The following is a 12,027-nucleotide window of genomic DNA, read 5'->3' as shown; positions in this document are numbered from 1 at the left end:
ATTTTCATGTACAGTGAAGCACCCTTCTTTTGATTATTTTCCAACCATTTAAAAAATGTAAAAAAACAGTCTTACCTCTCAGGCTATACAAAAACAGGCAGTGGGCTGGATTTGGCCCTCAGGCCAGATTTTTGACCCCTGATATATTAAATAGGATTCCAAAGCATTCATTTTATACAGTAAATGTGTATGCACCATCATAATCCCAACATTTTTATCATTTAAAAAAGTTAGAACAAAATATTTCCATTTTTAAAACAAAAAGACGATACAGATAAGTATTAGGTTGGGACAGGGAGTTGGTGACTATGTTTAGGATGGATTTGGCTTTGAAAAGATTTCTGAAAGTCATAAATGCTGTGGTGTGGGAACATGTCATTTGCTTTATAGGAGACCAGATGGAATTTGTCCTTAACTGGCTTTTCTTCCATTTTTGTTTATTTTCTCTTTTTACAGCTGAGGGTCTTCAAGTTAGCCAAATCCTGGCCAACTTTAAATACACTGATTAAGATAATTGGCCACTCCGTTGGAGCCCTGGGAAACCTGACTGTAGTCCTGGCCATTGTGGTCTTTATTTTCTCGGTAGTCGGCATGCAGCTTTTTGGCTCTAAATTCAATTCTGAAAAAAGTATTACAAAATCCTGTACCCCTACAGTCCCATGTTTACGACGCTGGCACATGGGGGATTTCTATCACTCCTTTCTGGTGGTATTCCGCATCCTCTGTGGGGAATGGATTGAAAACATGTGGGAATGTATGCAACAAGCTGACCAATCACTGTGCATTATTGTCTTTCTGTTGATCATGGTGATAGGAAAACTCGTGGTGAGTGTCTTAGATATTTTTTTAAATACATAGACTATACAAATGCATTAGCTTCTTTGCAACACTTCATTGGTGAAAATTGTTATTCTAAATATAATATTCTAAATTTAATATTATATAATGTTTAAAATCTGCATTTGAATTTGTTTTGAGGAAAGTATAATAAGCATGAGACAAAACCTCCTTGTCAGGTAGTGTTCGTGTTGACTGATTCCCCAGTAACTATTCTACTCCAGGTGATTATTCTAAGATATTCGTGTTCTCTTGGCTGGTGATTGGCTGAGGTAGAGGTTTGTGACTTAATTTGGTCAATAAGGTGTAAAGGGATATTCACTGAGGAAGGCTTCTTTTTCTATTAAAAAAAAAAAACAGGGATGAGGGAAAAAACGGTCCTTTTACTTACTCTGGCCTTTTTATGACTGTGACTCCCGGTAGAACTACAAACATTGTGCAACCATGAGAAGAACCAGCCTAAGACAAAGCAAGCCAGTACTGAGGAAGGTAGAGTGAAAAGACAGAGCAAACCTATCTTCATGTCATAATTGGTCCCTGTTCCATTTTCAAACTTGTTATGTTACATTTTCTTATTGTGTAAGCTGCCTTGTGTCTATTACTTGCAGCTGGAAACATAGATATTTATGGAGAGGCTAATTAGGTATACACCAGTGAGGGTATGAAGAGACAGGAGACCCACAAGGAAACCTGAGCACAAGATCTTCAGAATCAAATTGGGGCTATTGTGCCAACATGATTAACTATCCACACTCAATAGCTTTATCCCCAGTACCTAATAAGTGGTGTAGATAGATAATAAGTGATACAAAAGTTCAGAAGAGTAGGCTATCACCAATGGGAATGGGAAGGGAGCATTAATAAAGGATTTGTGGAAGATACAACTCTTGAGAAGGGCACTCAAGAATCAAGGAGGACTTAGCAAATAGAGGAGAGACTGAGCAAAGATCCAGAGTTGGGCATTCTCGTGGTGAAGCTGAGGAAGCTTCACACCCACAGGACACTTCTCCTTGAAGGCTGTATAATTTTGAGCTGGTGAGAGCCACAAACCAAGTTTAAGGAGGTAAACTTATGAATTGGAGGGTGTGTAAGTGTAAGCAAAAAAAACAAAGTAGGAAGCTGTTGGGATGATCTGCATTTAAAGTGGTATATGCTTCAACAGAAGAGTTGCAGATTTGGTTCAATCCCCTCCAGCTCTGCCCTAAGGCCTCATTGCGTTTCGGGCAGCAGGACCTAAAGAGCTTGCACAAACAGGAGAGGACTCCACAGTGATCTTAGACATTGGACCCATATCCCTGTGGGCAATTACAGCAAAAATCCAAGCTCACGATTCTGGCTGATCCCCAAGGAATATACACTTTTGATTTTGCCGCATGGTTACACTGGCCAGGGTCTACAATACGTGCTGCCTATATGTAGGTAAACTGGATTTGGCTGTTTGCACTCTTTAATTTCAATTTTTCTTTTTTCTTATCTTGCTGTTTCTACTGCTTCCTCAATCTTCTCTCCTTTTATTTATTCTGTAGAAGAACTTCTTGGGAGACAGAAGGACATAGAACTCTCGTTTGATTTTGTTTTGAGTCTTGGGGAAAAGTTGTTCTGGGAACCGACTGTATCCTTTCCTTTGCTAAACTTTCCATTCTGCTTGTGTCCCTGGCCCCTTCCCAGGTACTCAATCTCTTCATTGCCTTGCTGCTCAATTCCTTCAGCAATGAGGAGAAAGATGGAAACTCGGAAGGACAGGCCAGGAAAACCGAAGTCCAGTTAGCCCTGGATCGGTTCCGCCGGGCTTTTTGTTTTGTGATGTATACTCTTGAGCATTTTTGTCACAAGCGGTACAGGAGGCAAAACTTACCAGAGCAAAAAGAGGTGACAGGAGGCCCTGCTGCAGAGAGCAAAGACATCATTCCCCTGGTCACACAGATGAAAAACGGCCCAGACCCCTGGGGAGAGCTTGGTATACTAACTTCTGCACCAAAAACCTTGAGTGTGGAGCATGATCGGACTTGGTTGGCCCCACTTGCAGAGGAAGAAGATGATATTGAATGTCCTGATGAAAATGATGCACAGCCCGTCACACAACCTGAGGCTGGAAAACAGGTATGAAGGTTCACACATAGACTTAGAAGTTGTGCAAAGCTAGAGTTGCCATGGGGCACTGGTTGCCTGCCCTGTTCTGAGCACTATGCAGGGATATTAAGGGTATACAAGTGGCTACCCGTGAATACCCCTGTGCACATCCCAGAGCTGGTTCTAATCATGGTCCTGCACGTGTGGTACAGATGGAGGGTGTCAGAGGAGTTCAGAGGGGAGCAAGGTTAGAATGGGTTGGGGCAACAGGGGAATCAAGTACCTTTGGTTGAGCCCTAAAAGAAGTATAGAGTTGGGATTGGCTGGAAGGTGAAGAAAGGGAGTGTGGAAAGTGAAGTGAAGAGCATAGAAAAAGACACAGAGGTGAGAACAAACTCAGTCTCTTCAGGGACCAGTGTGGGGCTCGTGGATGAGGAGTGGTGGGAGATGAGGACTGTCATGGAGTGGCAGGGTGATCAATGCCCTAAATAAACAACTACGGCTGTTTGTATATTCCCGAGTTTTCCACAATGGTTGTAACATATTACATTCCCACCAGCAATGTATGGGGGTTCCATTTGCTCCACATCCTTCCCAATGTTTGATGTTGTCTGCGTTTCTAATTTTTAACCATTCTAATGGGTTTGTAGGGGTGCCTCATTGTGGTTTTAATTTTTATTTCACTGATAAATAATGATATTGCATAATATATCTTCACTGGTATAGTGTCTATTGTCTGTTTTTATTGAGCTGTTTTCTTATTATTGAGTTTTAAGAGTTTATTAATATTCTGAACACAAGCCCTGTGTCTGGTATGTATAGTGCACATTTTCTAACTGTCTGTGGTTCACCTTTTATTTTCTTGATGGTATCTTCCAGTGAGCAGAAATTTTTAATTTTGGTAAAGTATAATTTATCAAGATTACTCCTATGGTTCATGTGTTTTGTTTCCATTCTAAGAAATCTTTGTATAACCCAAAGTTGCAAAGATTTTCTCATATGTTTTCTTTGAGAATTTTGTAGGTTTAACTTTTAGCTTCAAGTCCATGATCCATTTCAATTTAATTTTTGTATATGGTATGAATTGTTTTTTTTTTTTCTGTATATATATATCTAGTGATTCTAGTACCATATATTGAAATGCCTGTTTTTATCCCATTGAATCAACTTGGTATCTTTGTCAAAAATCAGTTGGCTATATATATATGCCTTTTTCTGGACTCTTAATTCTGTTTCATTGATCTATATATCTATTTTATACAAATACCACACTGTCTTGATTACTGTAGATTTATAATAAGTTTTGAAAGCAAGTTGTGTAACTTTGTTCTTTACCAAATTTGTTTTGACTATTGTAGGTCCTTTGCATTTCCTTATGTATTTAAGAATCAGTTGTCAAGTTTTCCTAAAAAAGACTGCTGGGATTTTGTTTGGGATTACATTGAGTATATAGATCATTTTATAGATACTTGGATCTTAACAATATTAAGTCTTCTGATTCATGAACATGTATACCTCTCCACCTATTTAGATCTTCTTTAACTTTTCTTAGCAATGTTTTGTAGTTTTCAGTGTACAAGTCTTGACATATTTGGTTAAATTTCTCCCTAAGTAGTTAATGTTTTTATGTTACTGTAAATGTAATTTTTAAAATTTCAATTTCCAAATATTCATTATCAGTATATAGAAATGTAATTGACTTTTGTATATTGACCTTATATCCTGCAAGCTTGGTATACTGACATTAATTCTAATACCTTTTTGTAGATTCTTTAGAATTTTCTTTGCATATAATAGTTTCATCTGTAAATAAAGACAGCTTTACTTTTTTTTTTCGATCTGTATGTTTTTTTCTTGCCTTATTACATTGGTTAGGACCTTCCAATGTTGAATAGGAATCATAGGAGTATATACCTTGCCTTGTTCCTGATCTTAGGTAGAAACATCAAGTCTTTCCCCATTAAGCAAGATCTTAGTTGAGGAAATTCTCTTTATTCCTAATTTGCTAGGAGGTTTTATATTTTTAAATGATGAATATATATTGAATTTTCTGAAATGCATTTCCTATATTTATTGGGATAATCATATTTTTTTTTTCTCATTTATTCTAAATGTTAAATCACCCATGCATTCCTTGGGTTATCCCTACTTGGCTATGGTATATTGTCCTTATATATATATATATTTAGATTCAATTTGCTAATATTTTGTTAAAGATTTTGCATCACTAGGTTTTTCCCTTGTAATGTATCTGCCTGGTTTTGGTATCAGGTTAATATGGGCCTCATTAAATGAGGTGAGAAGTCTTCCTCCTCTTCTATATCTTTTCTTTTTTTTTTCAGCCTTGAGATATAATTGACATATAACATTGTGTACATTTAAGGTATGCAATGTGTTGATTTGATACACTTATACATTACAATATAATTACCACCATGGCATTAGCAAACACCTCCGTCATGTCACATAATTACTATTTCTTTTTCATGGTGAGAACATTTAAGGGTTACTCTCTTAGCAAGTTCAAGTGTATAGTACGGTATTGTTAACTATAATTACAATGCTATACATTAGATTCCCTGAATTTATTCATCTTCTAACTGGAAGAAGTACTTTTTGACCAACATCTCCCCATTTCACCCAGCCCTTGGTCCCTGGTAACCACCATTCTACTCTCTGTTTCTGCAAATTTGGCTTTTTTAGATTGCACATATAAGTGATATCATATGGTATTTTTCTTTCTCTGTCTGACATATTTCACTTGAGCATAATGTCCTCAAGTTCCATCCAAATGATATTACAAATTATAATTGACATATAGCATTATACGGAAAATTCTCAGTCATTACTGTTTCAAATATTTTTTCTGTTCCTTTCTCTCTTTCTTCTCCTTCTGGTATTCCCATTATGTGTACGTTACACCTTTGTAGTTGCCCCACAGGTCTTGGATATTCTGTTCTGTTTTTTTCCATATTTTTTCTCTTTGCTTTTCCTTTTTGGTGGTTTCTACTGAGATAGCCTCAAGCTCAGAGATTCTTTCTTCAGCTGTGTCCAGTCTACCAATAGGCCCATCAAAGGCATTCTTCATTTCTGTTACAGTGTTTTTGATCTCCAGCATTTCTTTTTTATTCCTTCTTAGAATTTCCGTCTCTCTGCTTAAATTCCCTGTCTTCTTGCATGCTGTCTATTTTATCCATTAGATCCCTTAGCATTTTAATCATAGTTGTTTTAAATTCCTGGTCTGATAATTCCTACATCTCTGCCATATTGAGTCTGGTTTTGACACTTGCTCTGTCTCTTCAAACTGTTTTTTGTTTTTTTGTTTTGCCTTTTAGTATGACTTCTAATTTTTTCTTCGTAGTCAGACATGATGTACTGGGTAGATGGAACTGCTATAAATAGGCCTTTAGTAATGTGTTGGTAAGGTGTGGGGGGAATGGAAGAGTTCTATAGTCCTATGATTAGGTCTCAGTCTTTTAGTGAGCCTGTGCCACTGAACTGTGAACTTCACAGTGCTTTTCAGTCCCCCCTCATGCCTTTAGGTGGAACAAAATGGCTAGAGTGGACTGGAGTTGGATATTTCCCTCCCTCCACATGGAAATTGAGAGCTGGCTGGAACTGGGTATTTCCTTTCCCCCAGGTCAGTTAGGCCCTGATAAAACCCCAGCAGGTTAGGCTCTGGTTTACTAATTTCTCTTGAGGGCAGTTCTTGTTAAGAACAGACTGCTGTCACATATTTCAGAATGCTTTCTTTTCCTCTTCCCCCGCCAGAAGCACAAGGGGATTTTTCTCTGATATTCACTGTGAGAATCAGGTAGAGCTCCAAGAGGTAAAACTCATGAAAGTCTGGGGGCCCCCTGATGACCAGGTCCCCTGGAGCTTTTATCTCTTAGACTTGTCCACACTGAGCCTGCAGCAATTTGTTAATTATAGTTCAGGTTTCCCTACCCTGGCACTGGTTCCCATGGAGGCTTTTGATCCTGGGTTTCTTCTCTGGTAAGTTGTGATTCTCAGTATTTTCCTGTCTATCTCTGCAACCAGGGGGCAGTGGTTTGCCCTGGTCTTCACTTCTCTTATGGATATAGGAAGAATTGTTGATTTTCCAGTTTGTTCAGCTTTTTACTTGTTAGGATGGGGTGAAGACCTCCAGACTTCTTAGATGTCAGACCAGAAACTGGATGTCTCTGTGGGAAGTTTTTAAATTATATAGAAATTCAATCTCCTTCCTTGTTATAGGGCTATTCATATTTTCTATTTCTTCTTGAGTCTGTTTTGGTAGTTTTTATATTTCTAGAATATGTCCATTTCATTGAAGTTATCTATTTTGATGACATACAGTTGTTCACAGTATTTCCTTATAATCCTTTTGCTTTCTGTAAGATTGATAGTAACGTCCCCTCTTTCATTCCTGATTTTAGTAATTTGATCTTCTCTCATTTTCTCTTGGTCAGTCTTGTTAAAGTTTTGTCAATTTTGTTGGTCTTTTAAAATAATCAACTTTTGGTTTTGTTGATTTTATCTACTATTTTATTAATTTCTGCTTGAATACTTATTATATCCTTTCTTCTGCTTGCTTTCAGTTTTGTTTTTTCTTCCTTTTCCAGTGCTTTAAGGTGGAAGGTTAAGTTATTGATTTGAGATGTTTCTTTTTTTTATTGTAGATGTTTATAGCTATAAATTTTCCTTTAAGCACTGCTTTAGCTGCATCCAACAATTTTTGGCATATTATATTTTCATTTCCATTTATCTTAAAGTCTTTTCTAATTTCTTTTATGATTTATTCTTTGACTTATTGGTTATTTAAGAATGTTTTGTTTGATTTTCCCATGTTTGTGAATTCATCAATTATCTTTTTGTTATTAATTTCTAATTTTACTTCATTGTTACAGAAAACATACTCTGTACAACTTCAATCCTTTTAAATTTATTGAGGCTTGTTTTATGGCCTAGCATATTGTCTATCCTGGAAGTGTTTCATGTGTACTTGAGAAGAATGTATATCTGTTTGGGGTTGAGTGTTCTATAAATGTTTGTTAGATATAATTGATTTATAATGTTGTTCAAGTCTTCTATTTCCTTGTTGATCTTATACTTAGTTGTTATACTCATTTTTGAAAATGAGTTATTGAAGTCTCCAACCATTATTATTAAATTGTCTATTTCTCCTTTCAGTTCTGTCAGTTTTTGTTTCATATACAGGCATACCTCCAAGATATTGAGGATTTAGTTCTAGACCACTGAATGAAGTGATTATCACAATAAAGCAAGTCACATGAATTTTTTGGTTTCCCAGTGCATACAGATGTTTACACTATACAGTAGTCTATTAAGTGTACAATAGCATTATGTCTAAAAAAACAATGTACATACCTTAATTTAGAAATATTTTTTTGCTAAAAAATACTAACCATCATCTGAGCCTTCAGCAAGTGGTAATTTTTTTGCTAGTGGAAGGTCTTGTGAAAAACGCAATATCTGCGAAGTGCAATAAAATGAAGCACAATAAAATGAAGTATGCCTGTGTTTTATGGGTCTTTTGTTATGTGCGTATATGTTTATAAATGTTATATCTTCCTGATATATTGACACTTTTATTATTATAAAATGTCCCTCTTTATCTCTAGTAAATTTTTTGTTTTAAAATCTATTTTGTCTGATAGTAACATAGTCACACTAGCTTTCCTATGGTTGCTGCTTGCGTGGTATCTTTTCCCATCCTTTTACTTTCAAATTCTTTGTATCTCTGAATCTAAAATGTGTCTCCCATAGAAAATACGTAATTGGATCTTGTTTTCTTATCCAGTCTGACAATTTCTGCCTCTTGGTTAGATTGTTTAACCTATTTGCATTTAATATTATTACTGATCTAGTTTATTTACTTCTAATATTTTACTTTTTGTTTTTTATATGTCTCATATGTTTTTATTCCTCTTTTCCTCCTTTACTGCCTTACTTTGCATTATTTGAATATTTCCTGGTGTAATATCTTAATTCCTTTAATAATTTTTTCACAATATTTTTTTTGAGTTGTTGTCCTATTGGTTGCTGTAGGAACTATCATACACATCTAACTTATTAGAATTGATGTCTGGTTTATACTAACTTAATTCCAGTGAGATACAGAAACATTACTCATATATAGCTCTATTCCCTCTCCCCCATTTTGTACTGTTTTTATTATATGTATTATGTCTATATATGTTAAAAACCCAACAATACATTTTTATCATTATTGCTTTATATAATTATATGTCTACTAAAGAATCTGAGAAAGGAAAGGAAAGGAGGTATATATTTATAGAGTTTATTTTATTAATCTTATTTACCATTTGTGGCTCTCTTCATCTGTTTTCGTGAATTCAAGTTACCTTCAGGTGTCATTTCCTTACTCTAAAACAACTTTGCTCCCACTCATCTCTTTTGTGCTGTTATTATCAAATATATTTTATTTCTGTGTTACATGCCTAACAATACATTACTTTTAAACATATTGTTTTACACAGTTTCCTTTGAAATCAGTTAAGAGAAGAAAGGAAAAGAAATGTGCATGTATGTCATCTTTTAATTACATACTTACCTTTACCTGTGCTCTTTGCTTTTTTATATGGACTTTTATCACCATTTAGGGTCACTTGCTTTCAGCCTGAAAGCTCTCCTTTAGTATTTTTTGTAAGATATGTCAGCCAGCAAAGAATTCTCTTTTTTGTTTATCTGGGAATATCTTTATTTTGCCTTCATTTTTTGAAAGATTGTTTTGCTGGATATTAAAATCTTGGTTCACCTTTGTTTTTTAATTTCAGCACTTTGCCTTCTAGTCTCCATTGTTTCTAATGAGAAATCAGCTGTTAATTTCATTGGAGTCCCTTGTACATGATGAGCCACTTTCCTCTTGCTACTTTCAAGATTTTATCTTTGGCTTTCATCATTTTTACTATGATGTGTCTAGGTGTAAATCTCTTTGTGTTTATCCTACTTTGAATTCTATAAGCTTCTTAGATGTGTAGATTAATATTTTCAGTCAAATTTGGGAAGTTTATTTCTTTGAGTATTTTTTCTGCTCATCTTTCTCTCTCCTTTTTTTCTGGTTGGTGTGCTTAATGGTGTTCCATGTACCTCTGAATTTCTTTTAAGTTTTCTTTCTTCTTTTTTCTCTGTGCCCTTTGGATTGTATAATCTCTGTTGATCCCTCTTCAAGTTCACTGATTCTTTGTTCTGCCAGTTCAAATGTACTGCTGCTCCTTCTAGTGAATTTTCATTTCAGTTATTGTACATTTCAACTCCAGAATTTCCATTTTTTAAAATAATTTCTATCTCTTAATTGATATTCTGTATTTGATTATACATTGTCATCACAGCATCCTTTTTATAAAATATATTTTTTTAATTCTTTAAACATATTTATAATAGCTGCTTTGCGTTCTTTGTTAACTCTGACATCTAGGCCGTCTCACAGGCAGCTTATGTTGCCTACTCTTTTCCTATGTATGGATCACATTTTCCTGTTTTTTGCATGTTTCATAATTTTGTTAAAAATTGGGCATTTAAACTAATATATTGTAGCAACTCTGGAATTGATTCCCTTCTCTCCTTTCTAGGGCTTTTTTGGTGACTTGGGTAGACTATTTTACTGAAGTCTATTCCCTCCTCTCCCTACTCCTCCCCCAACATACACACACAAATGTGAAGTCTTTGCTGTCACTCCTCAGAGAGCACAGTATTGGGTTTGCACACAGTCACTCTACAATGACAGTTGGTTTAGCAGGGCCCTCTTTGACTGTCTCTTTCCATGATCTCTCTGTTAATCTGTCTTCCTCATTTGGTATCACACCCAGTTTTTAGGCTCAACCAATTGCTCTATTGTTTTTGATAATACCACAGGGCGTTAATTGCTCCATAGTTTGATCTAATTAAATTTGGGAAGGGGTAATTTTAAGGCTAGCCTCTGAGATTTGTTCTGACCCCAGGAAGACTCTTTTAGCTGTCTCTTTCCATGGTTCTCTGTGGTGAACTTGCTGACCTATGGTTTATTTGTTGCCTTTAATGAAGAAAAGCTACCAGTCTCTTCTTATTTGCTTACCATCAAAATCTCCATTGTTTTCAAGAGCATCCTTAGGCTTGGACTTCCCCAATTTGTGTTTCAAATAACGTCAGTTCCTTTGTGGAGGGTTTCAGAGCTCTTATTTCTTAGGGGTTGCCTCCCAACCTGGGCAAATATCTTAGCCACTGCTCCAGGTACTCAGAGGGGCAGTAGTCTCTCATTTTCTCAGCTTCTCTCTTCCTGCATGGAACCTCTGCCCTACAAACTAGCTGGGGTGAGGGCGATCAGGGCCCCAGTATTCTCAAGCTGTTGAACCTGGAATAGAGTTTCTGTCCTATGAGTAGAGGCTGAATTGAGGAAGGGATCCCAAATTCTTGGCCACATTCACCAGGAATTTAGCCTCTTCAACTCAGAGGTGGCAGGGATGAGAAAAGCTGCTGACCTACACCTCCTGGTGAAACACATATCCCTTGATTAGGAGCTGAGGGTAGAGAGGACCCCATCTTTTTGGTCACATCTTCCTAGAGTGGGGCTTCCAAGAAGCTGAGCTGAGGGGTGGGGAGGGATAGAGCTGATCATGGCTCAAGTGCCATGGACTCCTGTTGTTATTACTGAATTTTGTGGATTTTCTTTTTTTTTTTTTTTTTTTTAAAGATTTTATTTATTTATTTTTTACCCCCAAAGCCCCAGTGGATAGTTGTGTGTCGTAGCTGCACATCCTTCTAGTTGCTGTATGTGGGACTCAGCCTCAGGATGAACGGAGAAGTGGTGCCTCGATGCGCACCCGGGATCCGAACCCGGGCCGCCAGCATCGCAGCGCGCGCACTTAACCACCAAGCCACAGGGCCGGCCCTGGATTTTCTTGAATAAATGTTTCTTCATATAATGTATGCCCTTAGGACAGTTTCCAGAGACTTTAAATGAGTTTTTAAAAATATTTTTCACCACTTATGCTTATTTCCCTGGGGAGGTTGTCCATGGAGCTTCTTACACTGCCATCAAGTGAAATTCTATATATCTTTTTTATTACATCCTAAACCTATTAATTTCAATGACACTTTCAGAGTATTATATTAATTTCC

The 12,027-nt window shown here is 36.5% G+C and overlaps 1 protein-coding gene across 3 annotated transcripts in view; it reads left to right on the top strand.

Annotated features, from left to right (window-relative positions):
- SCN11A (sodium voltage-gated channel alpha subunit 11) overlaps positions 1–12,027 on the top strand; it is a 74,796-nt gene that overhangs the window by 31,740 nt on the left and 31,029 nt on the right. The window contains exons 14-15 of one of the 3 annotated variants that reach the window (XM_087431722.1): positions 457–825; positions 2,506–2,936. In XM_087431722.1, the coding sequence (XP_087287848.1) occupies positions 457–825; positions 2,506–2,936 (800 nt within the window). Of the gene's footprint in view, positions 1–456; positions 826–2,505; positions 2,940–12,027 lie in introns of all 3 variants that reach the window. The other 2 variants (XM_004419958.1, XM_087431721.1) reach the window with 2 other exon arrangements.

The sequence above is a fragment of the Ceratotherium simum genome, chromosome 5 (assembly GCF_057802395.1).
Source record: "Ceratotherium simum simum isolate JZ-2026a chromosome 5, ASM5780239v1, whole genome shotgun sequence".
Classification (NCBI taxonomy): domain Eukaryota; kingdom Metazoa; phylum Chordata; class Mammalia; order Perissodactyla; family Rhinocerotidae; genus Ceratotherium; species Ceratotherium simum.
Note: the sequence above shows the minus strand (reverse complement) of the source record. Positions and strands in the feature narration are given on the sequence as shown.